Here is a 15,322-nt window from a genome sequence, read left to right as displayed (position 1 = left end):
ACTCTTTTTTATGTTTCTTTTTTTGTAACTTTTTATTCAATTTAAATTTGATTATTCTAATGAATGTGTTTTGTCTAGGTTCCACAACGGGATGAAGACGTCTACCTGGATAATGAGCAGCTCATCAGCCTGGTCCAGGAGCGTTCGCCGTTGTGGGACAGCCGTGACCGGCTGTACAAGGACAATGTGGTGACCCGGCGGCTATGGAATGAGGTGGCCGCAGCGTTGATGGATGGCTGGGACAGCGCCACAGCATCCTCCAAAAAGGCGTTTAGTGAGTATTTCCCTGCTCTGTATTGTGCCGCAGTGACTGTTGTCCTTGACGGCACTGTTGGGTTTCGTGCTAGGCGTATTCTAGCAGGAAACCCAACAGTGTCATCGGGGTCTACAGTGACTGCTTTGAGTATTGTATTGCTACATTGTGCCGCAGTGACTGTTGTCCTTGACGGCACTGTTGGGTTTCGTGCTAGGCGTATTCTAGCAGGAAACCCAACAGTGTCATCGGGGTCTACAGTGACTGCTTTGAGTATTGTATTGCTACATTGTGCCGCAGTGACTGTTGTCCTTGACGGCACTGTTGGGTTTCGTGCTAGGCGTATTCTAGCAGGAAACCCAACAGTGTCATCGGGGTCTACAGTGACTGCTTTGAGTATTGTATTGCTACATTGTGCCGCAGTGACGGTTGTCCTTGACGGCACTGTTAGGTTTCGTGCTAGGCGTATTCTAGCAGGAAACCCAACAGTGTCATCGGGGTCTACAGTGACTGCTTTGAGTATTGTATTGCTACATTGTGCCGCAGTGACTGTTGTCCTTGACGGCACTGTTGGGTTTCGTGCTAGGCGTATTCTAGCAGGAAACCCAACAGTGTCATCGGGGTCTACAGTGACTGCTTTGAGTATTGTATTGCTACATTGTGCCGCAGTGACTGTTGTCCTTGACGGCACTGTTTTTTTTTTTATCAACAGTGGACAAAGTCCGAACACGTTGGCGTTCGATCAAGGACCGCTTCAACAGTGATGTTCGTGCTGAGGGCCAGGTTCGCAGTGGATCTGCGTCAAGGACCAGAACTAGATACCGTCACTATCACGCGTTGCAGTTCCTAAGACCGGTCCTTGCCACAAGATCGTAAGTATTATACATTTTGGGTTTTTATTTTTATTAATCTGTGTTTTTCTAATCCACAGCTGATGCTTCTTGTAAAGGCATGGTAGTAATGATTTTCCTTTCTTCCACAGCACCTGGAGCAGCACCCTGCAACCTGGCCCTGGAGCGGTCCTTCCTCGGACGTCCTCTGACCCGTCCCAGCCATCCGACAGCCAGGAAGCACCTTGCAGGTCAACCACACACACAGCTGGTGACCAGGAAGCTGGGCCATCAGGTGTTCCCCTGTCCCAGGTCTCTGCCACTGGTTATGCGGGCACTACCCGCCAGCGGCAGAGGGCCTTGGACAGGAATGTCTTGCCCGAGTTTATGCATTTGAGCGAGACATTTAATTCCAGCCTCAAGTCACTGTCCGACAGAGTTGAAAGCGGTTTTGCACTCATGGAACGTGGTTTTAACCACTTTGAACACCGCTTCAATTCTGTAGAACAGCGCCTTGACCGTCTGGAGGCCGACCTCAACAGACCAGCACACCATTTTTTTAGTAAGATTGAAAAGGGCATGGCGGAACACCTTAGTCCTGATCAACAGCTGAATGTGCTGCAGGCCTGCAACAATGCTTTCTTGCAGGCTATGCAGCATAATCGGTACGGTCAGCAGTCAGTGGTGTCCTTTCCACCTGTGCCACCATTGACTCGCTTCACCTCACTACCGACTTGTGCTGCATACCACTGCACGGACACCTCTATTCAAAGCCAGGACACCCACCGTTACACCACCACAAGTCTGAGTGCAGCTGGTCACTTCACCGACACCACCATGGCAAGCGCTGCTCCTGTCTGGAGCACCACCGCCAATCCCATGCATGCGTGGAGCTCAGCCACCACTAGGCAAACATGGAACAGCCCTGCCGCTACAACAACATGTAGTAGCCCTGCCACCACCACTCTGCAAACCTGGGCCATCACTGCCGCCACCAGTCCTCCTGCAAGGACGAGCACTGACAACGAAGAGCAGCAGCAGCCACCTCAGCAGCAGCAGCCACCTCAGCAGCAGCAGCCACCTCAGCAGCAGCAGCAGCCACCTCAGCAGCAGCCGCCACCTCAGCAGCAGCCGCCACCTCAGCAGCAGCAGCAACCACCTCAGCAGCAGCAGCCACCTCAGCAGCAGCCGCCACCTCAGCAGCAGCCGCCACCTCAGCAGCAGCCGCCACCTCTGCAGCAGCAGCCGCGACCTCAGCAGCAGCAGCCATACCAGCAGACGGGGGACCTACATTCCATATTTGCCCCTACTTCAAGGCGAAATCAATCAAGGCGGGCATTGGGCCAAAGTCGGTCCAGGCACACAAGCCTACGGCGACATGCCATTACAACTAATGTACCTGAACAGATTTCCTCTCCTACAAGTGTTCCAAGTTTAATTCCCTTAACTGGACTACCTTCCCCCACAAGTTTTGTTGCCCCTTCCCCTCAAACACCGTCTTCAACTGCAAGTGTTACATATTCCCTGCACACCCCCAAATTGAAACCATCTGCCCCCAAACGCCGTAAAAAATAATTTTTATTTTTTTTTTTGTGATAAAAAATAAATTTACATTTGTGGTTCACCATTAATAAGTTTCATTAATGTTGTTTGCGCCGCTCACACACACTGATGGGTAAATACATGTTAAAAACCAACCCAAGGTCTAGTATAGTCATATGTGAAATACCACGGCCTAGTATAGTCATTCCAAGGCCTAGTGTAATAACTCTAGTTTTACCAAATAGAATCTGGTTTCATGAAAAACAAACTGTTGAAACTTTTCTAAAAAATAAGTTTCTTTCTAGTTTCACCAGTTTGTTTTTTGTGAAACAAGATGCTAGTTGTTAAAAATCGAGTTATTACAGTAGGCCTTGGTATGACTATACTAGGCCGTGGTATTTCACATATTACTATACTACTAGCCCCAAGGCCTACTATACTCATATTTGAAATACCACGGCCTAGTATAGTCATTCCAAGGCCTAGTGTAATAACTCTAGTTTTACCAACTAGAATCTGGTTTCATGAAAAAAAAACTGTTGAAACTTTTCTAAAAAATAAGTTTCTTTCTAGTTTCACCAGTTTGTTTTTTGTGAAACAAGATGCTAGTTGGTAAAATTCGAGTTATTACAGTAGGCCTTGGTATGACTATACTAGGCCGTGGTATTTCACATATTACTATACTACTAGCCCCAAGGCCTACTATACTCATATTTGAAATACCACGGCCTAGTATAGTCATTCCAAGGCCTAGTGTAATAACTTGTAATGGAGCAGATTACATGAGCAGATTACATTCATCCACTCAATGCTGACTTGTATTCCCCATGGACTTTCATTGGGGTTGGGTTTTGAGGGTTGTGTTTTGAGAAAATCACATACTTTGTTTTAAACTAGTTGCACAATTTTCTCTTGAAAAAAAATGGTTTCCTGATTCATGGCCTGCAGCTTTGCTCATTCCAATATATTTCACGCAGACTAGCAATGCTGCATTTTAACTCGTATGTGTATTTACCTGCCCAGGTGTGTGAACATAACAAAATTCAGTTATACATGGGAAGTTTTTTAATTAATTGGAGTTTAAAAAATATAGTGCACTCAGTAATGGTATCAAATAAGGATTTTTATTACCATAAACAACAACATTACACCATTTCATCTTGCCAGTGCACCCGTCCTACATCAGAAATAAAGTAGGCCGCAAATTTGTCCCTCATTTGGCCAACTTCAACGGATGACCTGAGAGTGTGCTGAGTGAATTCAGGCAATGGGTTAGGAGCATCATCGTCCAGTTCAAAGGTCGGGTGCTCTTTAGCCATCACAAAGTTATGTAGAACCACACAGGCCTTCACCACCTCATCGACTGTTTCAAGTTTAAGATTAATGGCCGTGCCCAGAATTCGCCATCTGGAAACAAGAATCCCAAAAGCACACTCGACAGTTCTTCTGGCCCTGGTCAGCCTGTAATTAAAAATTTTTTTGGTGTGGTCCAAGTCCCGGCTGGAGTAGGGTTTCAGTAAGTTTCCGCACATTTGAAAAGCCTCATCGCCAACCATTACAAAGGGCAGTGGCGGAGCTTCGGTGTGAGGAAGAGGCCGTGGCATAGGGAAATTAAATTGGTTGCCATACAACCTCCGGCCCATGTCTGAGTTTTTAAAAGCCTGTGAGTCATTACCACGGCCAAATGCTCCAATGTCCACTGCTACAAACATACATCCGGCATCCGCAATTGCAATGAGTACTATTGAAAAGTACTTTTTGTAATTATAGTACTCAGATCCCGTTCTTTGGGGTTTGATGATCCGTATGTGTTTCCCATCAACAGCTCCCAAACAGTTGGGAAAATTGCATACTGTCCAGAATTTGTCAGCAATTTCCATCCACTTTTCAGCGGTGGGCAGGGGCATAAATTCTGGGCAAAGAACATTCCAGAGAGCCCGGCAGGTGTCAGCAACAATTCCAGACAAGGTAGAGATTCCAATACGGTACTGGAAGTGTAGTGAGGATAGGGTTTCTCCAGTCGCCAGGAATCTGTGAACAGACAAAGAAGTAAAATTAATATTTATGTATATTATTTTTAAAAACTATAAAAAAAAATATTAGTACATTCACGAAAACTAATTACCCAAGGTTTTGAATACTAAATTTACAAAAAAAAACATCAGACCACACCCCTTTGTTTTTAAAACATACCGTAATGTCACCAGTAGCCGTTCCTCAGGAGGAATCGCACGACGGAGCTGTGTGTCCTGTCTCCGGATGGATTGTTGGACACGAGCAAGCAAATCCATGAAACTTTCGTGGGACATCCGGATATAATCAGTAAATTTCTCCGGGTTTGCACGTAGCTCGCTGTAGAGGGTGTGGTATGCCCCACGGCTCTCCCGGAGTTCAACAATCGGATGTATCCACATACGCCGCCGTCTTCGCTGCCTCTCTCTCTTCCTTTGTTCATGGCAAGCAACTGCATACGCCTGAGCCATCGCGATGTCCAAATCCAAGTTGAAGTGAAAACTCTTCCAGCGCAGATCCATGGTCACGAGAAGAATCAAGCAAATGTGAAGAATACTGTAGACAGGGTCTATATATATTAACATACCACACCCACAATGAAGTCCCATTGGTCTTATGTGTTGTTGAATGGTTGTTTTTTCTTTTTTGTGGGGTTTTTCCAAAATCTGTAAAAAAACGCAAACGCACAAAAAACGCATACAAACGCGCAAAAACGCTGCGTTTTTTTCCTGCATGCGCATTAAAATGCTTGAAAAAAACGCAGCGTTTGTATGCATTTGTATGCGTTTTTTTAATGCGTTTTTTTGCGGGAAAAACGAGCTGCAAAAAAAAGCAAGTGTGAAACTAGCCTAAGCGTATGTTATGAAATTTTTTCAAAATTGAGACACAGACATAAAATTGTGTAGACAAATTTTTACTTTTGTCTTTTTGGTTTTTTCAACCCATATTATTGCCATATGGTAAATGTGGCAATGGCCCAAAGTGGCCTTTTTGCTGATTTGCAAAGTTACAACCAAGACATTTGCTGAACCCAATAAAACAAAAACACAACATTATGCAAAAACAATATTCCAACATTACAAATGGTGGTAGGTCGGGGGAGAAGGTGGAAGACCAGCCTGTGTTTGCTGCTGGCTATTTTGCCCAACTTGCCCATCGCCTTGTGTGGGGGCATACTGTTGCCCATGATGTGGGTAGTGTACTGCCTACTGTGATTGTAGTGGGTAATGGGCTGACTGAAACTGGAGAGAGGCCTCTTGTTGGGGATGATAGGCCCGTGGCTCATACCCACCAAAATAGCCATGTTGTCCCCAACCAGGTTGGGACCAGCCTCCAACACTGGGTGGGAACTATTGGTGAGGTTGGCTCGAGGCAGACATATGTGGCTGCTGTGGTCAAGGTTGGGTAGGGAGAGGAAGGGGTTGAGGTGTTGGCCCACATGTTGGAGGATCCTCAGAGCCTGATTGAGCAAACATGTGTGGGGGGTCTAAGGCGCATCAGATTCCTTAAGGAAAGCTGCCACCTCTCCAGATATTCAAATAACTCATATGGGGTATTTGGGTGTGTGCTTGCGTCAAGCAGGATCTGAAAACATCCTCGAATACGTAGCCTCACCTCACGGGGAAGGGGCCTAAGATACCGGGCCAGGCTGCGTGAGTACGCCTACTCCCCATAATCATTATTAACTTGAGAAAGATAGTTCAGTACCCCTGTGTCAACATTGGTACAGGTATCTTGGGCAGGGATCTGGCGCCTTCTTCTTCCTCGCCAGGATGGTCCAGCAGGCTGTGGGGGGTCCTGTAGCTGGGCAGTTGGGCTGCTGCTGATGTTGCCCTGCTCATCCTGTATGGCAGATGGTACTGCAGCAGATGGTCCTGCTTGTGGATGTGGTCCTGGTGGTGGGGTTTGTGGTGCAGGTCCACATGCAAGGGCAGGCGCTGGGTTATCAGATGAAGAAACTTGACCCATGATTCTTGGAGGGGGAGAAGATGGGTCAGCCACATCTTCCCCTACAGCCACAGAATTGATGATGGGCTCTGTATCTGAGCCAGTTTCCTTTTCCTTAAGGTTTGATTGAGTTCTGTTATGAAATATAACATAGCCAAAATTCAAAACATTAGTTTTGGCCCTGTAAAGTATCTGTGTAATGTGGTGTGAGGTATCTACTTACGGTCTCAGATCCAGAATTGGAGCGAGGAAGGAGAGGCGATCATAATACACATATTTGAGCTTTGTGGGGGGCCCGTATCACCACTCCTGGCCCGCTGCTGACGTTCCCGCCTGTACTGGTCGCGGATGCTGTGCCAGCGTCTCATCAAATCTTCAACTTCAATGTGACAGGAAATAATTTAAATTTCACATATTTGCAAGATAAAATTTGCTAAAAGTTGCATAGTCATGTGGCCTTTGAGGGTAAGCTTTATACCCAGGGTGGCATATATAATTGGGGCATCCAGGCCAGATACACAAGGTCACAATAGCTCAGGGGTCAAGTAACTACTCATAAATTGTTTGCCTAGGAGGATGAGGAGCTTGTGGACAGGGACCAATTATGTCAGGGTAAAACAATGGATCAAATAAAAATCTACACACCTCAAGAGGCTAAAAGGCCAAGCACAGGAAAGAGGGGGGCCTTATTCCAAATGGCTGTTTTGATGTGAGGTAATTTGAAACACTTGTTTTGGTTGTACTTACTCATTTGCTGCTGCTCCTCACGTGGCCGATCACCAAAATCGTGGAACATCTGGTGACATATGCGCCTCCATGACGCCTACTTTCTTGCCTGGTTGGCATAATGGGCATCACGTTGGTCCCAGATTTCCGGCCACTCCTGCATTAACACAATTAGCATCTCCACATTGAGGTAGTAGGGTGCCATGATGCTCCATGGAGGCATACTTCCTGAATGTCTGGAGCGCTTTTTGAGCTAATTAGCATGTCTAAGCTTCCTGAATATTGGTTGGCCCATTTCCTGTGACCTGCTGTTAAATATTAATCGGTTGTTAATTTTTTATTACACTCAGTTCTGTACTGAATGCATTGCTTTTGGTGACACTATATGCTATTTCTGTAAGTTTAGCTCATGGTAAATGTCAACTCCACTACATATGTAAGTTTAGCTCATGGTAAACGTCAACTCCATATATACAGTGCCTACAAGTAGTATTCAACCCCCTGCAGATTTAGCAGGTTTACACATTCGGAATTTACTTGGCATTGTGACATTTGGACTGTAGATCAGCCTGGAAGTGTGAAATGCACTGCAGCAAAAAAGAATGTTATTTCTTTGTTTAATTTTTTTTTAAATTGTGAAAAGTTTATTCAGAGGGTCATTTATTATTCAACCCCTCAAACCACCAGAATTCTGTTTGGTTCCCCTAAAGTATTAAGAAGTATTTCAGGCACAAAGAACAATGAGCTTCACATGTTTGGATTAATTATCTCTTTTTCCAGCCTTTTCTGACTATTTAAGACCCTCCCCAAACTTGTGAACAGCACTCATACATGGTCAACATGGGAAAGACAAAGGAGCATTCCAAGGCCATCAGAGACAAGATCGTGGAGGGTCACAAGGCTGGCAAGGGGTACAAAACCCTTTCCAAGGAGTTGGGCCTACCTGTCTCCACTGTTGGGAGCATCATCCGGAAGTGGAAGGCTTATGGAACTACTGTTAGCCTTCCACGGCCTGGACAGCCTTTGAAAGTTTCCTCCCGTGCCGAGGCCAGGCTTGTCCGAAGAGTCAAGGCTAACCCAAGGACAACAAGGAAGGAACTCCGGGAAGATCTCATGGCAGTGGGGACATTGGTTTCAGTCAATACCATAAGTAACGTACTCCACCACAATGGTCTCCGTTCCAGACGAGCCCGTAAGGTACCTTTACTTTCAAAGCGTCATGTCAAGGCTCGTCTACAGTTTGCTCATGATCACTTGGAGGACTCTGAGACAGACTGGTTCAAGGTTCTCTGGTCTGATGAGACCAAGATCGAGATCTTTGGTGCCAACCACACACGTGACGTTTGGAGACTGGATGGCACTGCATATGACCCCAAGAATACCATCCCTACAGTCAAGCATGGTGATGGCAGCATCATGCTGTGGGGCTGTTTCTCAGCCAAGGGGCCTGGCCATCTGGTCCGCATCCATGGGAAGATGGATAGCACGGCCTACCTGGAGATTTTGGCCAAGAACCTCCGCTCCTCCATCAAGGATCTTAAGATGGGTCGTCATTTCATCTTTCAACAAGACAACGACCCAAAGCACACAGCCAAGAAAACCAAGGCCTGGTTCAAGAGGCAAAAAATCAAGGTGTTGGAGTGGCCTAGTCAGTCTCCTGACCTTAACCCAATTGAAAACTTGTGGAAGGAGCTCAAGATTAAAGTCCACATGAGACACCCAAAGAACCTAGATAACTTGGAGAAGATCTGCATGGAGGAGTGGGCCAAGATAACTCCAGAGACCTGTGCCGGCCTGATCAGGTCTTATAAAAGACGATTATTTGCTGTAATTGCAAACAAGGGTTATTCCACAAAATATTAAACCTAGGGGTTGAATAATAATTGACCCACACTTGTATGTTTAAAATTTATTAAAATTTAACTGAGCAACATAACTTTTTGGTTTGTAAGATTTATGCATCTGTTAATAAATCCTGCTCTTGTGTGAAGTTTGAAGGCTCTAACTTATTTGCATCTTATCAAACCTGCTAAATCTGCAGGGGGTTGAATACTACTTGTAGGCACTGTATATAGACCACGTGCTCTAACAGACAGATATATATGTTGGGACTTACTCTAGGGGGGTGCTCTCCTTCACTACCATCTGAAGGGACATCACTGTTTGGACACTACATTGAATGAACAGCTGGTATGTAACTGAATCACCATGTGTGACTTCGAGAGAAGCTCTTAACAGAGACAGACGCCATTTACCATTCAGAGTTCCAGGGAAAGAAGGATACAAGCTTAGCTATGAACAAATGGACAATCACTTTAAAATCATTTCACCTCATTTTATGTTTTTCTGTAATAATCTTTTTTGATGGAAGAATCCAAATAAACCACTACATTTTTTATAAGAACATTGTCATATTTTAGAGTATCACATCTGGTAACAAGTACTGAATAATATACAAGAATATGTATTTTTAACATTGGAGAGCCAGCCATATCTGAATTTTTGTCCTTTTTTTTTTGGCGGATTTCCCTCAACTTGCCCGAGGGGGAATTTTAAAGATCTTTGCTAACGTCAGATGTGCAAGTTATCAGGAACTCCACTACTATGTACAAGTCACAAGAATCAGACAGAACCTAGAAGTGAGGACTAAGAATTGCCAGATGGATTGAGAAGTACTACAAGTGCCAGACGTGCTGAAGATAGACGTGTGAAGACAAGAGCCCAGCGTTGTCATCAAAGGAACTACAAGCTGAGATATTTCAAGGTAAGAAATATGGATGTCATTACTTCGTTTTCTAAGCAGAGTAAACTGAAATTTATGTCTGTAGACGAGTCTAATTTGGATGTATTATGGCTCAGCTTATATGCAGAATGTGAAATGGAAACTCTAAAGTTAGATTCTAAGCTGTTGTCCTTTAATAGAGAAAGAGAGAAATTGAAAAATATTTTACAAATGATTGATGTATTTCACAAACTTGTATCAGAGAAATCCAAAAATTATTGTTGTGTAAAGGAAAATAGTGATGTTTCCGAGATTCACTGTAACGTGGAGAAGCAGTTACAAGAGGTAGCAGCCATTCAAGGTGACCTTGCAGACGTGGAATAAGATGGAGAAGTAGGAGGAGACTTCAGAACTGACATAGATGCCGTACAAGGAAAGATGGACCACTAAAAATAGACGACTCACAGGCCCAACTCCAAAATAAAGTTAGGAAAAATTTGTTAAAATTATGCAAAATCATTCCTGCATATGAAAACAAAATCCATGTTTGTAGAAACTCTGGGGTTTTTGAAAGCTGTGTTGACAAATTTGATTTGACTAATGAGGAAAGAATCAGTTGTTTAAAATGTGGATCCCTGTAACCTTTTCCAGGCGGTTATCTTTAAAGATATCTGGTGATAAACATGTGAACTTAAATGATAAAGACAGATTAAAAATTCTGATTCTTTTGTGCATCAAATGAAAATTATCCAGATATTGATATTCTTCAAAAATTAAGGATTGGTCGGAAGGAATGCACTTATACATTTATGTCCATATTTGATCGCTTGTACAGAATGCTCATTGAAAATGTCAAAACACAGTCCATGATAAAGAGTTTTGTAAATAAATTTGGGTTTCTAAATCCTGCATCTCGTGTTATTGCGTCACAAATAGATTCTTTATTTGAATGTGCGCAATCCCTTGATTTTGCCAGAAAACACGAGAATCGTGAACGGGAAATAAATCATGCTAATTTTGTAAAGACAGGCAGAGTAAAATCTTATCAGAAGCCTGTATCAAACTATCCCTGTAATCAAATCTATGAAGAACGAAGAAAATCACGTTTGCTTTAAGCCTTATGGAATGATGCAGACCACCGAAAAATCTTCACAGTTTGAGTTAAGAAAAATTCAAAGTTCTGATCTTCTTCTTTCTGTAAAAAAGATGGCGGAATTTGACAGACAGAAGCAGGTGGTGAGTGACATCATGGTCTGTAAACTGAACACTCTGCTCAGACAATCCATCAGCTTCAAAATCGCAAGAACTTTTCAGGATATTTTTTGCAGAGAAATAAGATTGGGTTTAGGAATTGGCTAAAAAAGTAATTATATGTTGTGTAAAAGTGTTATACAATGTATTAGTCAGTTATATGTAATTATTATATAGAGTATAATTCTGTAGTTCTATAGCTTTGTAGATATACATATTCATACAGTATATATAGAGTGTTTGTAGAAGTAGAGATTGTAGATCTGTATTTTTTTAGTGAAAATTAAAATTTACTCCAGTAATAATATTTAGAATTATGAATATGATATTAACCTTCTCTTTTATTTTTCCTTAGAATTTTCATTTCAAAGCAGGACTTAATCGGGAAAAATTCTCTTAAAAGGATTTATGCCTTTATTTACACAGGAAGTTGCAATAATTGCATGATTTCATATATTTAACACTTAAAAGAAAATAACTAACTGCATTTTAAATGTGTTCTGTGTGTGCCTTTATTGCATGGCTTGACATGACAAACCACAGCATGTGAAATCTGAACCTTTTTATAATAATAAGTATACCATGTCCCTGGGTTTAGTGCTGTAATTTAGCCTGTTCTTTAGTGAAAAGAAATGTCAACTCCACTACATATGTAAGATTAGCTCATAGTAAATGTCAACTCCATATATATATATAGACCACGTGCTCTAACAGACGGATATATATGTTGGGTTTACTCTAGAGGGTGCTCGCTCTCTCTCCTTCCCCACCATGAGACACAGACTCGAGGAGTCATCTCTGCTCGGACACGACATTGAATGGACAGCTGGTATGTAATCTAATCACCATCCATAGAAGCTGCGTACTACAAGACAGATGCCTTTTTTCAGAGTTCTAGGAAAGAAGGATCTATGAACAAATGGACAATCTCTCTTTATAATCATGCATCTATTTTTATGTTTTTCTGTAATAATCTTTTCTTTGATGGAAGAATCCAAATAAACCACTACATTTTTTTTTATAAGATATTGTCATATTTTATAGAGTCACATCTGGTAACAAGTCCTGAATAATATACAAGAAAATGCATTTTTAACAATTTACATTTGGAAGTAATAAAGTTTAGTTTTATCCTTTTGTCAGCAAAGAGGAATGACAAGAGATAACCCCTTTAAGAAGATCCAATTTTGGTTAAAACGATTTCAACAATCTAAACAAAAAAAGGCTTCTTCTCTATGTGACATCTCTGATGTTTATTAACAGTTGATTTCCAAGTAAAATATTTCCCACATTAAGAAAATGAAAAAGGCTTCTCCTCTGTGTGACTGCTCTGATGTTTAACAAGATTCTCTTTCTGGTTAAAACATTTCCCACATTCTGAACATGAAAAATGCCTCTCCTCTGTGTGGGTTCTCTTGTGCCTAACCAAATTTGAGTTATGCCTAAAACATTTCCCACATTCTGAACATGAAAAAGGCTTCTCCCCTGTGTGAATTCTCTGGTGCCCTATCAAATGTGAGTTAAGATTAAAACATTTCCCACATTCTGAACATGAAAAAAGCTCCCCTGTGTGAATTCTCTGGTGGATAACAAGGTCTGATTTCTGTTTAAAACATTTCCCACATTCTGAACAGGAAAAAGGCTTCTCCCCTGTGTGAGTCCTCTGGTGCCTAACCAAGTTTGAGTTATGATTAAACCATTTCTCACATTCTGAACATGAAAAAGGCTTCTCCCCTGTGTGAGTTCTCTGGTGAATAACAAGGTCTGATTTCTGTTTAAACCATTTCTCACATTCTGAGCAGGAAAAAGGCTTCTCTCCTGTGTGAGTCCTCTGGTGCCTAAACAATTTTGAGTTACAATTAAAATATTTCCCACATTCTGAACATGAAAAAGGCTTCTCCCCCGTGTGAGTTCTCTGGTGAATAACAAGCAGTGATTTATGTGCAAAACATTTCCCACATTCTGAACATGAAAAAGGCTTCTCCCCTGTGTGAATTCTCTGGTGAATAACAAGCAGTGATTTATGTGCAAAACATTTCCCACATTCTGAACATGAAAAAGGCTTCTCTCCTGTGTGAATTCTCTGGTGAGCAACAAGGTCCGATATCTGAGTAAAATATTTCTCACACTCTGAACAGGAAAAGGGCTTCTCCTCTGTGTGAGTCCTCTGGTGCCTAACCAATTTTGAGTTATGATTAAAACATTTCCCACATTCTGAACATGAAAATGACTTCTTTGCTTTAGGAGCAGTTTGTTTTTTATTGCCTCTTTTGTGACTTTGATTTTCCTTAGTAGTCAGTAATGAATCAGAAGATGGGACCTGTTTCATAGGATCAGATGACAGATCTTTGCTGTGAATGGATGATGCTATATCTGGAGTAATATCAGTCACTTCAGTTGTATCTTGTAGGATCTCAAGATCATCAGATTTAAAAATTGAAGATGTCAGCTGTCCCTCTGATCTCCTGGTACAGTTATCTGCTAAGATAAAAAAAATCAATAAAATATCCTTGAGTTTTATAATTTTGAACATTTCTACTTAAACTGTCCATAAAAATGGCAAGCTATGTAAAAAACTTTAATTATTTCCCAAGACAATGACAGTTCACAGTCTAATAGAAAACCTTGTTGGATGAACCAGTAGTGTGCGGTGTTCAACTGTTTGTTCATTCTGCCTCCCAAATATCAAATAAAAAGAAACCAATCAATGTTATGTAGGTGAAAATAATACCAATTCTCATCTCACAAAAAACAAGTCCCCACTCAGGTCCATCATCTGTCAATGGAAAAACAGAGGTTCCCACACTATTAGTGGCTCAAAGGCTGTTGAAAAGTAACAGAGTTTCTATAAATCAATCCAGCAAAATCCGCTCTCACTTCGGAGTCTTGCAGTGTGCGCAAACTACATTTAGGATCCCTGTATTTAACAATATTATAGTGAGAAGAACCCCCTTAATTTGCGGTGTGTGTCTCCTGGAGCACAATCTGGGCACTATGTGCTGGGTAATAAAATGGCAAATGTGTAATTTTCACTCTAACATCCACTGCGTGTTAATTTCCGGAAGTGGCTGTGGAGTCAAAATATTCACTCCTCCTAAGGATTATAACCCTCAGTGAATTAATTTGTAAAATGGAATCACTTTATGGGGATTTCGACTATTCTGGTTTTCTGTCATTTAGTTATGTTAGGGCTTCTGCATATATGGTGTGTCCAATCTCATCTGGGATCTGTTCCTGCTGTCCAGCTGGAGTAATCTGCTCCCTACTTCAGCCAATTGGAAAGCACCACACCCTACTAAATCGCAAAGCACATGGCCGGAATCTGCCAGATACAGCGCTGTTCTCCTCTGGTTCAGTCCTCTGTGCTCAGCTTGCGGCTTGTGTATTTGTTCCCTGCTGTGACCATGGCCCGTTTACTGACTACTCTTGTGTCTTTGCACAAGAACCGGATCTTATTGTTACGAATATTTCTGCACATAATGAATATAATGGTCTCAATTTCTCTGAGCAGATAGCATTAACCCCTTCACAACCAATGACGCCACGTAGGCGTCATGAAACCTGATACAAATCTGACCAGTGACGCCTATGTGGTGTCATGACTTTAAAGCCCCCCTGCGGGTCGGGTGACCTAGGTCACTGAAAGGTCACCCGACCCGCAGATACAGGGGGCTTTGTTCTTCAGCATAGGGGGCGTGGCTTCACCCCCACGTGACTACGATCGCTCTGATTGGCTGTTAAAAGTGAAACAGCCAATCAGAGCGATAGTAATATTTCATCAATGAAAATTGATGAAATATTACAATCCAGCCATGTCCGACATTGCTGTAGCATCGGACATGGCTGGTGACAGCGATCCGACCCCCCCACCCGTTAACGGGGGCGATCTGCCCCCCCGCCACTGAATGACAGCGGCGATGTGACACCGCTGTCATCATCTACCCCACCGCCTTCCCTCCACTCCTCCCGGCTTCGGATTCCCCCCCTCCCACCTCCCGGTACTCACCGAGTGCCGTTATGGCTCCCGGTGTCCCGCGG

General features: G+C 42.7%; 2 protein-coding genes across 2 annotated transcripts in view; one reads left to right on the top strand and one right to left on the bottom strand.

The window, feature by feature from the left end:
• LOC141073942 (uncharacterized) overlaps positions 1-15,322 on the top strand; it is a 202,581-nt gene that overhangs the window by 112,990 nt on the left and 74,269 nt on the right. The window lies entirely within an intron of this gene.
• On the bottom strand, positions 11,924-13,867 carry LOC141073918 (uncharacterized). The gene has a single exon (XM_073561455.1). The coding sequence runs from the start codon at positions 13,815-13,817 to the stop codon at positions 12,576-12,578; it is 1,242 nt and encodes a 413-aa protein (XP_073417556.1). The 5' UTR covers positions 13,818-13,867; the 3' UTR covers positions 11,924-12,575.

This window comes from Dendrobates tinctorius, unplaced genomic scaffold (assembly GCF_039654945.1).
Source record: "Dendrobates tinctorius isolate UK_male_01 unplaced genomic scaffold, ASM3965494v1 ptg000320l, whole genome shotgun sequence".
Lineage (NCBI taxonomy): Eukaryota > Metazoa > Chordata > Amphibia > Anura > Dendrobatidae > Dendrobates > Dendrobates tinctorius.
The sequence above is the reverse complement of the archived record's forward strand: the minus strand, read 5'-3'. Positions and strand labels throughout refer to the sequence as shown.

What these genes read in the sequence shown, in the direction of transcription:
- LOC141073918 (XM_073561455.1), bottom strand. Translation starts at nt 13,817, where the DNA reads ATGTTCAAAATTATAAAACTCAAGGATATTTTATTGATTTTTTTTATC.